Source organism: Malus sylvestris, chromosome 6, assembly GCF_916048215.2.
Source record: "Malus sylvestris chromosome 6, drMalSylv7.2, whole genome shotgun sequence".
Classification (NCBI taxonomy): Eukaryota; Viridiplantae; Streptophyta; class Magnoliopsida; order Rosales; family Rosaceae; genus Malus; species Malus sylvestris.
In genome coordinates, this window is record NC_062265.1 from 4934684 (window position 1) to 4948582 (window position 13899).

At 40.7% G+C, this 13899-nt stretch overlaps 1 protein-coding gene across 1 annotated transcript; it reads right to left on the reverse strand.

The window, feature by feature from the left end:
- Window positions 1-526: 526 nt before the first annotated feature.
- LOC126625883 (syntaxin-22-like) lies at window positions 527-11431 on the reverse strand. The gene is made up of 7 exons (XM_050295001.1): window positions 10892-11431; window positions 10305-10398; window positions 9961-10100; window positions 9719-9793; window positions 1318-1475; window positions 1134-1234; window positions 527-915 (listed from the first exon to the last, which is right to left on the reverse strand). The coding sequence occupies exons 1-7, from the start codon at window positions 11083-11085 to the stop codon at window positions 850-852; spliced, it is 828 nt and encodes a 275-aa protein (XP_050150958.1). The 5' UTR covers window positions 11086-11431; the 3' UTR covers window positions 527-849.
- Between the last annotated feature and the right edge of the window lie 2468 nt (window positions 11432-13899).

A 13899-nucleotide genomic window follows, 5' to 3' on the forward strand; every position in this document is an offset into this window, starting at 1 on the left:
GGGTTTTGATGTCTCATCATGCATACAAATTAATGTTTTAGAGGCGCAGGCGTAAGTAGGCTTTTTGCGTATTTCTTACTTATAATTAAAATATAATAGATATGGGTTATAATGGGATGGGAGACGCTCAATTTTTTCACACATTTTGTAGGTATGCTCAAACTTTTTTCTAACAATCGGAACTATCTATATTTCAATTCAACATTCATAATATTAGGGGCGGGCACGGTACAGTATGGTTTGGGATAGGGGTGGAACCGAATCTGAACTCGACAAAATTCCGGTACTAGTACAGTACGGTATTTCAGTACGATATGGGAGAGTTTCGTTACGGTGCCCAATCTGGAAATCTGAGAAAAGATTAATAGAACAAGATATTAACCAGAATGTGTCTGTCCCTTCACCAAAAATCGATAGAGAAACCGACCCTAACCTTGATCGGTTAGTAGAAAGAATGCCTTTTCAGCTCCAAGACTGACTGACTAACCAAGTTCAAACAGCAGAAAACTACATATGAGCAAATAAGTGAAAACCCAAAGAATTATGACTTTTATTTGAACTTATATATGTATAAACGAACATCGTAATATTTAAAGAAAGAAGAAAAGAAAGGAAAAAAAAAAACAACAACAACACACGCACACAGAACGCCATCAGAAGCCCCAAACACCGACTTACAGAACAGAACAGACACCTCACCCAACCGCAACCAGAAATTGCGAAGGATACCCACCCCTATATACGAACATAGAATACAACGGCAAACTCTAGTCAGGCATCGCAGAAATAGCAGAGGGATGCGTATCACAATCTTTAGTTCGCTGTCATTGAGTTTAGACAATCTTCTGATTAAGCTGCAAGTACTACTATCACGATGAGAAGCACAATTCCAAATATTACCAAGAGCAAGCAACTCTGCAAAAAACAAAAAAAAGATAACTATGATTAAACAAACTTAAAAGTGATTAGTTAAAATATTTGTAAAGGAACTGAGAGAACATTTGGAAAAATATACACATACAAATATATATAAAATGTCAGAAAGTATATATACAACTGAAAGAAGAGAACATTTGGAAAAATATATATACAAATATATGTAAAATGTCATAAAATAAATGTGAATAAATTACCAGAGACGAATTTGATCTTTGGGTCTTTGATGCCTTCACAAGTTGGGACTTCGCCTGCCCAGTTGCAGCATGAGCACCCTCAATATTGGAGCCAATGTCATCTACAAAGCAGATATCACCGATAAGAAAACACAAGCCAGATAAGTATAAGTGCCTTCAAAAGAGTAAGGCGAAGGTAAGTTACCAATCATGGTTCCTTGCTCATGAACCAGTATAGCAAGATCTTTAAAAATATCATTCACTTCACCAATCTGCTGCTGGATTTCTTGTATTCCCTGTTCTCTTTCCTCAATGATAGCCTCATTGAAGGCAATCTCGTTGTCCAATAGCACAACCTCTTGTCTGCAGCAAAGCTCACTTAGAACCAAAGATATATGGCAAATACAACCTTGAAAAGAGTTTAAAACTGAAGTAGATAAATCAAACAATCAAAATTTTGGAAACAACTAGCAGAAGGTATCAGATCTGCTCTCTCAATTGGCAACGAAACCAAAGAAGGCTGATGCTAAGGCTCCCAGTGCCAACTATTTTTGTGCACAAGAGAATCATTACGGACAGGAAAAAGGCATTAGCATTTTGATGTAGAACACCACAAGCTGGGTGCGGCATGATTATTGTGAGCTTCAGATGTCAGGAATTTTAATAATTTGGAGGAGGAATGCTAGCCACATTCTCATATGTACCTTCTCACTTTTCCTCACGCCATGTGTCAATTTTCTTGTACCTAAACTTAGCATTTTATGCTAAAATTAATTAAATTTTGTTTTCCAAATTACCCATCTTAAATGTAATAAGTCTTCATAAACCTTTTTCCCTTGCTAATTAAAAGTTGAAATTGGCCGACTGTTCTCCTCCGTCATTTCCTTCACCAATGCCACAATATCGTTTCCTAACTCCTAAATATCATATGGCCTTTCTAATAAGTAAGGACTAGATGTCTTCTGGGATATAATTTTTTTCTAGTAAGAAATGGAGGTGCAATGAGGTTAGTGCCGATGCAGTTCCCTTTTTTATGGCGGTTTTGAAAAAGTTAACAGTGGTTCCACCATTTTTAAGTTTTTCGACCATGAAAAGAGATGGTTATGTTTTTGTTGTTGTGGCTAATCAACATCGCTTGTTGGTGATGGATGTACATATCAAAAGAGTAAGACAAAAGAACAAGACTTGGAAGTGCCCAAGGACTAGATGGTGGAATCTAAAAGAAGAAAAACAAGTCATTTTCAAAGAGAAGGTAATCACCCAATGTGTGTGGGATAGAGAGGGGGAAGCTAGCCAAATGTGGGATTCCATGGCTAGTTGTATCCGAAAAGTAGCAAAAGAGGTATTAGGAGAGTCCAAGGGCTTTGCCCCACACCAAAAGGAATCTTGGTGGTGGAATGAGGAGGTACAAACAAAGGTGAAGGCTAAGAAGGAATGTTGTAAAGCCTTATACAAGGAGAGGACCGATGAAAATGGTGAAAAGTATAGAAAAGCGAAGCAAGAGGCGAAAAAAGCTGTCAGAGAAGCTAAGTTAGCGGCTTACGACGATATGTATAAACGACTAGATACCAAAGAAGGAGAGTTGGATATCTATAAACTATCTAGAGCAAGGGAAAAGAAGACAAGGGACCTAAACCAAGTGAGGTGCATCAAGGATGAGGATGGAAAGGTTCTTGCTACAGAGAACGCGGTTAAAGACAGATGGAGAGGTTATTTTCATAACCTTTTCAATGAAGGACATGAAATGAGTGATTCTTTAGGGGAGTTGAGTAACTCAGAAGAGTGTAGAAACTACTCTTTTTATCGTCGAATCCGGAAGGAAGAAGTGGTTGTAGCTTTGAAGAAGATGAAGCATAAAAAAGCAATAGGCCCAGACAATATACCAATCGAAGTGTGGAAACTTTTGGGAGAGACAGGTATAACATGGCTCACTGACCTTTTCAATAGGATTTTGAAAACGAAGAAGATGCCAAATGAGTGGCGAACGAGCACTTTGGTGCCTATCTACAAGAACAAGGGCGACGTACAAAATTGCATGAACTATAGGGGTATTAAGCTAATGAGTCATACAATGAAGCTCTGGGAGAGAGTCATTGAGCATAGATTGAGGCAAGAGACACGGGTTTCGGACAACCAATTCGGGTTCATGCCAGGGCGCTCAACCATGGAGACAATCTATCTCTTACGAAGATTGATGGAAAGATATAGAGATGGGAAAAAGGATTTACACATGGTCTTTATAGATTTGGAAAAAGCGTATGATAGGGTCCCAAGAGACATTCTTTGGAGGATTTTAGAGAAGAAATGAGTACGAGTAGCATATATCCAAGCTATAAAGGATATGTATGAAGGAGCAAAGACTGCCGTAAGAACTCATGAAGGACAAACCGAAAGCTTTCCCATAACTGTAGGATTACATCAAGGCTCATCCTTAAGTCCTTACCTTTTTGCGTTGGTAATGGATGAGTTAACAGGACATATTCAAGATGATATTCCTTGGTGTATGCTTTTCGCAGACGATATAGTGTTGATAGATGAAACTCAGGAAGGGGTAAATGCAAAGCTTAACCTTTGGAGAGAAGTGTTGGAATCTAAAGGTCTTCGCCTAAGCCGATCAAAGACAGAATATATGGAGTGCAAGTTCAGTGCAAATGGAGGCCAAAACGAGTTAGGGGTGAGGATCGGAGATCAAGAAATACCAAAAAGCGACCGTTTTCGTTACCTAGGATCTATCTTGCAAAAGAACGGAGAATTAGATGGAGATCTCAACCATAGAATACAAGCTGGATGGATGAAGTGGAAGAGTGCATCCGGCGTGTTGTGTGACCGCCGTATGCCATTGAAGCTCAAGGGAAAATTTTATAGGACGGCAATAAGGCCGGCGATGCTGTATGGCACAGAATGTTGGGCGGTGAAACATCAACACGTACACAAAATGGGTGTAGCGGAGATGAGGATGCTTCGTTGGATGTGTGGGCACACGAGAAAGGATAAGATTAGGAATGAGGATATCCGGGGTAAAGTAGGAGTAGCCGAAATTGAAGGAAAGATGAGAGAAAATCGGTTACGGTGGTTTGGACATGTGCAAAGAAGGTCTACTGACGCTCCGATTAGAAGATGCGACTATGGGACAGAGGTTCAGGGCCGAAGGGGTAGAGGAAGACCTAGGAAAACTTTGGAAGAGACTCTAAGAAAAGACTTAGAGTACTTGGATCTAACGAAGGACATGACACAGGATCGAGCACAATGGCGTTCTAAGATTCATATAGCCGATCCCACTCAGTGACTTGGATTTTCCAAGTCTCCAACCGAGAAGTTTTCCTCACTCGGGAAATTAAGGGAACACTACCCCAACCTACATGCTCCACTCAGAAAGCTTCAACATACAAGCTTCAACAAAAGAAAATTCAAAGAACTTAGCGAAGAAGGCTTTGGTGTATTTAACACAATACGTTGAAATGAAGGAAAGCTTATTTATTGATATCCCCGATCAGCTACAAATATGTACATATACATGAGTCAAAATAAACACACAAGACGGAGCCTTCACAAAGGTTGCTTAGGAGAAGTCTCAGCAGTCGGTAGAGCCCCAGAAAGAGAAGGCACCGGAGGAGGATCATTTGGAGCCTCAGTACTGGACAAAACCCTAGAAGGAGGAGGCATCAGAGGTTGATCATTCGGAGCTTCATTACGCGGTACAGCCCCAGAAGACGAAGGCAATAAATGTCTTTGGAACAAACCCACAAATCTCTGATGATCAAGTAAAACCTGACCATCAGTTTCCTTCATCTGGTCAAGCTTCCTCTTCATGTTTGTAGCATAGTCATGTGCGAGCCGGTGCAACTGTTTATTCTCATGCTTGAGCCCTCTAATCTCCTGTTTGAGACTCATCACTTCAGCCGCCAAGGATTCAACTTGGCGAGTTCGAGCAAATAGGCGTTGGGCCATATTAGACACAGAACCTGCACACTGAACACTGAGAGCCAGCGAATCCTTAACAGCTAACTCATCAGACCGTTTAGAAAGTAGTCTGTTATCTTTGGGAGTGAGAAGGTTCCTGGCCACCACCGCAGCGGTCATATCATTCTTCATCACGGAATCCCCAACGGTAAGAGGACCAGTAGGGGAGACGAAGGATGGGCGCCATATGTTGTCTGGAGAAGGCGGGGCTGCCTCTTCAACAAGGTTCAAGTCAAAACGACGGTCGGAGGGGCCAGACATTTTCAAAGGTGTTGAAGAGAGAAGAGGTCGGACAAATCAAGATCTTAGAAGTGCAAGAATGAAGCTTCTACTGGTGGAGATTCAAGTGTGCTTTGGAACTTAATGTCAGCCTCTATAAAAATCTGCACTCGACGGAGCTTCAGAAATCGAAGAGGCGCCTGCTCAGAAATCGAAGAGGCGTTTGCTTTCTCAAAAGCTGGGCTGCTTAGAGATCACGAGGGTTGATCTCAGAAATCGAAGAGGCATTTGCTTTCTCAAAAGTTGGGCTGCTCAAAGACCACGAAGGCCGATCTCAGAAATCGAAGAGGCGCTCGCTTTCTCAAAAGCTGGGCTCCCTAGAGACCACGAGGGCCGATCTCAGAAATCGAAGAGGCACCTACTTTTCCAGCCTTGTCAGCACCCGTCACACGCACACTCAGCTTTGCAGAAATTATGGGCATTCTGTCGAAGACTTCTGGGGAAGTAGAAAACACATGAATCTTACTGTTCAATCACCCACTTCCCACACGCAACAATAGCTCATGGGTACCACAGATAACTTTGCCAAAGTTCTCTGCCAAAGTTGAGCACGTGAAGCTTGCAGCTCCCACTACATCGCTCTGACCAAGAAGGGTAAAAGAATAGCAAAGAAACAGCACTAACAAAGTTTAGACCCATAAATTTTGAAGGTCTAGCTACCATATTATTACCCACAAGGGTAAAGGAACAGTACCACTGCTGAATAATTGGAAAGTCCTTGTGTGTCAACCTCTGTGCTTCGTGGCAAGGTAGACTAGCAAACATGCCCAACCTTTACTCACATTCGAGAAAACACTCCCAATAAGATTGTTTGCTCCAAAATCGAAGAGGCACCGTCCTCCGAATCTCGAGAGCCAGACTCCCAACATGACTACTTTCTTAAAAATTGAAGAGAGGGTAAAGGAACAGTACCATTGCTGGATAATTGGAAAGTCTCTGTGTGTCAACCTTTGTGCTTCGTGGCAAGGTAGACTAGCAAACATGTCCAACCTTTACTCACATTCGAGAAAACACTCCCAACAAGATTGCTTGCTCCAAAATCGAAGAGGCACCGCCCTTCGAATCTCGAGAGCCAGACTCCCAACGTGATTACTTTCTCAAAAATCGAAGAGACACTGCTCCCCGAATCTTCGAGAGTCAGACCCCCAGCATGATTGCTTTCTCAAAAATCGATGAGGCATCGTTCTCCGAATCAATCGAAGAGGCGCTCGCTTTCTCAAAAGCTGGGCTGCTCAGAGACCACGAGGGCCGATCTCAGAAATCGAAGAGGCACCTACTTTTCTAGCCTTGTCAGCACCTGTCACACGCACACTCAGCTTTGCAGAAATTATGGGCATTCTGTCGAAGACTTCTGGTGAAGTAGAAAGCACATGAATCTTACTGTTCAATCACCCACTTCCCACACGCAACAATAGCTCATGGGTACCACAGATAACTTTGCCAAAGTTCTCTGCCAAAGTTGAGCACGTGAAGCTTGCAGCTCCCACTACATCGCTCTGACCAAGAAAGGTAAAAGAATAGCAAAGAAACAGCACTAACAAAGTTTAGACACATAAATGTTGAAGGTCTAGCTACCATATTATTACCCACAAGGGTAAAGGAACAGTACCACTGCTGGATAATTGGAAAGTCCTTGTGTGTCAACCTCTGTGCTTCGTGGCAAGGTAGACTAGCAAACATGCCCAACCTTTACTCACTTTCGAGAAAACACTCCCAACAAGATTGCTTGCTCCAAAATCGAAGAGGCACCGTCCTCCGAATCTCGAGAGCCAGACTCCCAACATGACTACTTTCTCAAAAGCGAAGAGAGGGTAAAGGAACAGTACCATTGCAACTGGCAGCTCCCACTACCGTGCTATGACCAAGCAGGGTAAAGGAATAGCATTACTACTTGTTGTTAGGGAGACTCCTATATATGTCGACCTCCATCCCCAACGGACAGGCAGACCTGCAAAAATGCTCAACCCTTCATCATATCTGAGAGGGCACTCCCAACGAAGCCTTTCGAAATATTCAGCTTTCTTTCCCCCCGATAATACCTCTGCAAACAAGCTATACTAGAGCAAGAATATCTCATATCATCAGGGTTAAAAGCAAGAGTATCTCATATCATGCTTTTTCCCTGTCTTTTCCTTTGGCCTTGTTTTTACCTGCAAGACAAGGAGAAAGAGAGCAATCAGTCAGCACTTGGAATCAAGCTTCCAGCCAGGAACTGACTGCCTGGAACCCCTTACCTGATTACTTACCTGGCATTGCTCTCGAGTACTCATCTTCAACATCTTATGTTTCCAGGGAAGATTCTGCATCTGCTTGAGGAACAGATAGGGCAAGTGCGAAGGATACAAGGAAGCATGTGGAGACAAGCGTAACAGCACACGTGCCGATACACCCATTACTCTGTCAAAAGCAAAAGTATCCCATATCAGTAGGGTGGAACGTACTCTAGATTTGATGGACTTGTTTTGACCCTCAAATTCTTCAGTCGGCCTTATACTCTGGAGGAAACTAGAAAACCCTCCAGCTCAGTTCAAGAATAAGCCTGTGGAAAGTTACTTCTTCAAAAGCAAAAGTATCTCATATCATCTCTTCTCATTTTTCTTCTCTTTATCCTTCATGCTGCTGCAAGATGGGGAGAAGGTGAACAATCAGTCGGAGCTCTGATTGCTTACCTTGTCTGTCACCTCTTTCAGCAGACCCCCTAGCTCGGCGACTTGGGGGACTCCTACTACATGGTTTGTATCGCGCTTGACCAAGCCTGAGACTACAAGTAAGCTTCAAGTGAAATTGATACATTACCTTGTGCATCTCCACCAGTTAAAGATACCACCCCTGGATGGAGGAAGAGTACTTTCAGAGAAGATGCCACATCTACCTATGAGACAGATAAGGCAAGTCAAGACGACACCACACTCCGATACTTAGAAGTTTCGTGATTACGAGATCATTCTCCCACAATATTTCCTAATGTCATTTGTACAAAATCATTCACTTGTACTCACTAAAGGAGAGCTTGAACCTATGTACTTGTGTAAACCCTTCACAATTAATGAGAACTCTTCTATTCTGTGGACGTAGCCAATCTGGGTGAACCACGTACATCTTGTGTTTGCTTTCCTATCTCTATCCATTTATATACTTATCCACACTAATGACCGGAGCAATCTAGCGAAGATCACAAAAAGCGACCGTTTTCGCTACCTAGGATCTATCTTGCAAGAGAACGGAGAATTAGATGGAGATCTCAACCATAGAATACGAGCTGGATGGATGAAGTGTAAGAGTGCATCCGGCGTGTTGTGTGACCGTCGTAGGCCACTGAAGCTCAAGGGAAAATTTTATAGGACGGCAATAAGGCCAGCGATGTTGTATGGCACAGAATGTTGGGCGGTGAAGCATCAACACGTACACAAAATGGGTGTAGCGGAGATGATGATGCTTCGTGGGATGTGTGGGCACACGAGAAAGGATAAGATTGGGAATGAGGATATCCGAGGTAAAGTAGGAGTAGCCGAAATTGTAGGAAAGATGAGAGAAAATCGGCTCCGATGATTTGGACATGTGCAAAGAAGGCCGACTGACGCTCCGGTTCGAAGATGTGACTACGGGACAGAGGTTCAGGGCCAAAGGGGTAGAGGAAGACCTAGGAAAACTTTGGAAGAGACTCTAAGAAAAGACTTAGAGTACTTGGATCTAACGGAGGACATGACACAAAACCGAGCGCAATGGCGTTCTAGGATTCATATAGCCGACCCCACTTAGTGGGAAAAGGCTTTGTTGTTGTTGTTGTTGTTGTTGTCTTTTTTGAAGAAGGGAGAGTATTAAATCTAGACTAGACAATGAAGACACAAAAAATTTCAAAGACAGCTCCTAGACCAAAATACTAGAAGAACCAAGACACGGCTCCGACACCACAGCACACATCAAACACTTCACTCAATCTCATGGTCTGACCTGCACTTTGTTCCAAAGGGATTGCAACCCACCAATAATAGTCTCTGACACCCTATCCCATGACTACCAATAAAATACCCATTTTCTATGAACCATATTACACTTCACCACTTCCCACCAAAGGCTCTATCCCTCCACCATAAGCCTAAAACCGGACTTGGAAAAACATTCATTTATATATCATTGATTGACTCCAAATTATAGTAGATAACTCATTGTCTTCCCATTAAACATAATTTCATTCAATTTCCTTCTACTTGAAAATGCATGATTCCACTGGTTTGTCCCTTGTCTTTTCTTCATTTTCAACGGCAATTCGACTAATGCCTTTCCGCATTTGATTTGAATTTATTTTCGAATAACAACCTCTTTCTGCAAAACAGTTAAATTCCGTATCAAAATCAAGTAAAACTCACCTTCTAGATTCCACAAGAAGAGCACGCTGTTCTGGACTCTTTTCTGAGTTTACATCTATCTCGCTAGCGGTGTAACTGCGTGAAACATTAAGAATAATTATACAAGTTAAGATTGAGGGCCTCCAACACTAGATGTAATGCAAACTAAACAAAACAAAAATATCTTCTGGATGATATCACATAAATAGTGCAGACAAATAAAAGACTGGAATTGATTGTGTACATCCTCCAACAAAATTTACCTGGAAGGAAGAACAGCTTGAGGAACAAAAGGAGCATATGCTGTTTCCCTCTCAGCTGCAAGTCGTTGAGCCTTCTGAAATTCTTTCAGCACTGCTTGAAAATCTTTTGCAAGCTTAGCATCTGTAATCTTCTTGCTTGCCTGCAATTAAGTTGAAGACATCCAAGATCATCACACCAAAAAGTTTGAATTTTCAAAGACTGAACCTATCGTTTGCACAATTGTCAAGGAATAAATGTTCATATTTGTAATAAATACCATAGACATGCTCTCTAATTTTGGGTGTGTGTGTGTGTCTGTGTGAGGGACAGATGGAAGAAGAAGGGGTGAAAGTGACAGACTTACATTAACTTCAGTATGATGATCTCTTTCGCTGACTTGTTTAAGTTTTTCTGAAGTATCCTTCACCAATTGCCCAATATGTAGTCTCGTCTTGTGCCTGCAATCAGGAAAAGTCAATACGGGGAGCATTAGACAATGGAATTTATCATGCAAGCAGTATTTTGCTGAAACCTTTCACAAGAAAAGAGAATGAATAATGACCAGAAATGACATTTTACAACTTGAAAGAAGTAATCGTTGTTGCTATCCAGGATGTCGCTCTTCCTTATGATCGGGTCACAATCAAGTTGTACAGCAGCCCTTAAGCTATTTTTTCTTAAATATTTCAAATTTTAAGTAAATCCTACATGCACCCCGAAAACGATAGCGAAACAGATAATCCTAATCCATGGAATTACACAGCATCCAGAAACCCATAATTTTAAACAATCAAATCCAGCTTATTATTATAATACTCACAATTAATTCAACCTTGATAACACAAAATCATCAATAACTCAATCATGGAACAGAAAATCAAAACCCCACAATTCAAACAGAATTCAAGAAACAATACAAAATTGACACATGAAAGTGAAGAAACAACTCACAGCTTTTCGCGGAGCTCCGGCGTGTCTTTGGGGGTGCCGATGGTGTTGACGAGCCTCTGGAAGGTGGATACGGCGGTGTTGATCTGGAAAATGCCGGAGGCCACAGCTTGGGTGGGATCCTGCTTTCCAGTGCCGAGGTCTCCTCGCCGGGAATAATTGGAGCCCCGACCCGCTTCCAGATCCCGAAAGCTCATCTTGTTGTTTCCCTCCCAAACCCTAGCCCTTACTTTCCCGAGAAAATCCCGACGCGAATTTCGAGGACGTAGAAGGAAAGTTGGTGTTTGGGTACAGGGATCTTCAAGGACCTCGATGCGAATTGAGAATTGGGGCGAAAAGGGCAGCTACGCACCAGGAGATTTTTGGGGAGGGAGGGAGAGAAAGAGGAGAGAGAGAGAGAGAGAGAGAGAAGGTATTTTTGACGCGGTGAGGTGGTTTTTCCTGGTGGAGCTATGGAAGGGAAGCCGGTGCCGGCACGTTGATTGTACTACACGTGGGTGGCGCTGATAGGTCAAGCTTTTGAAGGGACGCTGAGTTCAATACCCCTATAGTTATCTACCAACAAGAACATTCTTCACGAGCACATAATTGGTACGGCTCAACTTTTTTTTTCATAATATTCTTCTTTATTTGTTTAGTCTTTTTGGTATTTTTTTTTATTTGTCGTTTTTCGACCATCTTCAATTTTAAACATAAAATCTAAATTTGACAACTTATTTCCAATTTTAAATATAAAATTCAAATTTAAACTAAAATAAAAATTCATATTTATTTTCTTTGCATTGCTAATGAAAGAAAATGAATTAAAAGGTATAAAAATATTTAACCATTGCATTGGTAATGAAAATAAATTAAAAGGAAAGGTTTTAAACCAATAAAAAGTATTTAATAATTAATTTAAAAAAAAAATTAAAGTTGATGTCAAATTTGGTAGCAAGGGAGAGAGATGCCATTTTATGTGATGACACATCAAATTTTGCTTCTCGGTGGGAAACATTGTTTTTTTTATTTTTTATCGTTATTGCTTGTTTGGATATTTGATATCTCCTTTAGAAATGCTTTTAGTGATATTCTTCTTTATTTATTGGCTTTTTATATTAGCACCTCACAAAATATTGAATGCACCTCACATTAAAATTTAATGTTAGATGATTTATTTACCTACTATGCAATGGCAATTTTGACCTTATTAGGTTGAAAAAAAATAAAAAATTTCTAAATACACCCCAAATAACTTTTAACATATTATTTATCTTATTCAACTATCAAAATCCCTCTGACCCTCCATTGTTAAACAAAACCCTAACCAATGAAACTACAAACATGTTCATTTGAGAAAAATTATTTTTGACGAATGCAACACGAAATCGATGTTTCGGAAGCTTCACATGTAATAAGACTTCATATTTTTTATTGTTTTAGTGATTTTGACGACATCGATAATTATTTAATCTTTTTTTTGCTTCGTTATTCAAGCTTCTATGTTTGTATTCATTTTTTAGAGATCACAGGGATTACATGAAGAATTAAACACTTAAAATTACCACCAAATATTAAAAATAGATGACATGGGTTTTAATGGTGGAATTAAAAACAACCCACATATGCTTTAAATCTCAGGCGGCATCTTTTGTCAAAATTCCAATCGGCATTTTTTGTCCAAATTAAAAGCTTTATAAGACTTGAAAAATGTGGGATATATAGAAAATACGGGGTGCATGTAGAAAATGTAAGGTGTATATTGAAAATGTGAGGGTATTATGGGGAAGTATGTGGGGTGTATTAAGATAATTTTTCGTTGAAAAAGCAAATGTGGGGTTTATTCAACAATTTGTGAGGTGTTAATATAATAAGTCTTCTTCACTCATTGTGAGGCTAAACCCATCTCCACCTTAGTGTAGATAATATCATTTGTTCAAAATAAAAGTTCAAATTGCAGGAATGATGAGTTTGTAACCAATTTATTTATCTACTCCTATAGTATGAATATATCGTTGGAGCAAAAAACTGGTTTTTTCATTTAAACTAGCCACTCTCTGCACCCATTTCTAATTATGTGCGTGTGAACACGGAAAATTCCTGAAACGAAAGAGACAAGAACAACGTGCACAAACAAATATTTGTATTTGATGATTTTGGGTTACAATCTCTCTCTAATTTGATCCTCTGATTCGATCTCCGTAAGGTGTGTATTTGTGGGTGTTTCGTTGATCCAAGGGCCGTCGGGGCTTGATCTTGGATGAAATGTTGGAAGTTTCTTCAAAGGGCCGTGGGCTTGATCTTTGAAGGTGGATTTGAGCGGATATTCAAGGAGCCGTTGGGGCTTGATCTTGAGTAACGGTGATGAACGGATCTTCAAGGGCTTTTGGGCTTGATCTTGAAGAAACAGTGATGAACAGATCTTCAAGGGCTTTTGGGCTTAATCTTGAAGAACGGTTGGATGTGTGTGGATTTGTCGACGTTGTTGATCCAAAGGGCCGTTGGGGCTTGATCTTGGATGAACGGATGATGAACGATGGTGCTTTCTTCAAGGGCCGTCGGGGCTTGATCTTGAATTGGTGGATGATTGTTGATCCAAAGGGCCGTTGGGGCTTGATCTTGGATGAACGATGAACGAAGAACGAAGAGAGCTTTCTTGATTTTTCGGGAACCTGGATGCTTGAGAGCTTCGGAGTTTCAGAGCTTCAGAGCTTCAAGAGTTTTGCCTAATGATTTTTGGTTCCTCCAAATGAATGAAATGGGCTTGTATTTATAGAAATTTCCAAGGCCTAATTTTGAATATAATATTCCAGATGAAATAAGTCGTTTCTGCCAGGTGTTGACACGTGTCCTATTTGATGACTTTTCCAACTCATTTCAATTTTCGTTGAGTCACACGCTACGTGTAAAATTTATGTAATACATGAGCGTTGACACTTTGATTTATCGGTCAACATTTATTTACCGAAATTTCGATGTCTACAGTGCGACTTACAAATTTTATTTTATTTTCAAAAATTTTATTTGCCAAG

Coding starts and splice junctions, on each gene's coding strand:
- LOC126625883 (XM_050295001.1), bottom strand. CDS start 11,085: ATGAGCTTTCGGGATCTGGAAGCGGGTCGGGGCTCCAATTATTCCCGG. Junction 1,476..9,718: donor CTTCTTGTGGAATCTAGAAG/GTGAGTTTTACT, acceptor GCTTTGCTGCAG/ACAAGAGGTTGTGCTATTGG. Junction 916..1,133: donor AAAGATCAAATTCGTCTCTG/GTAATTTATTCA, acceptor TGTTTTTTGCAG/AGTTGCTTGCTCTTGGTAAT.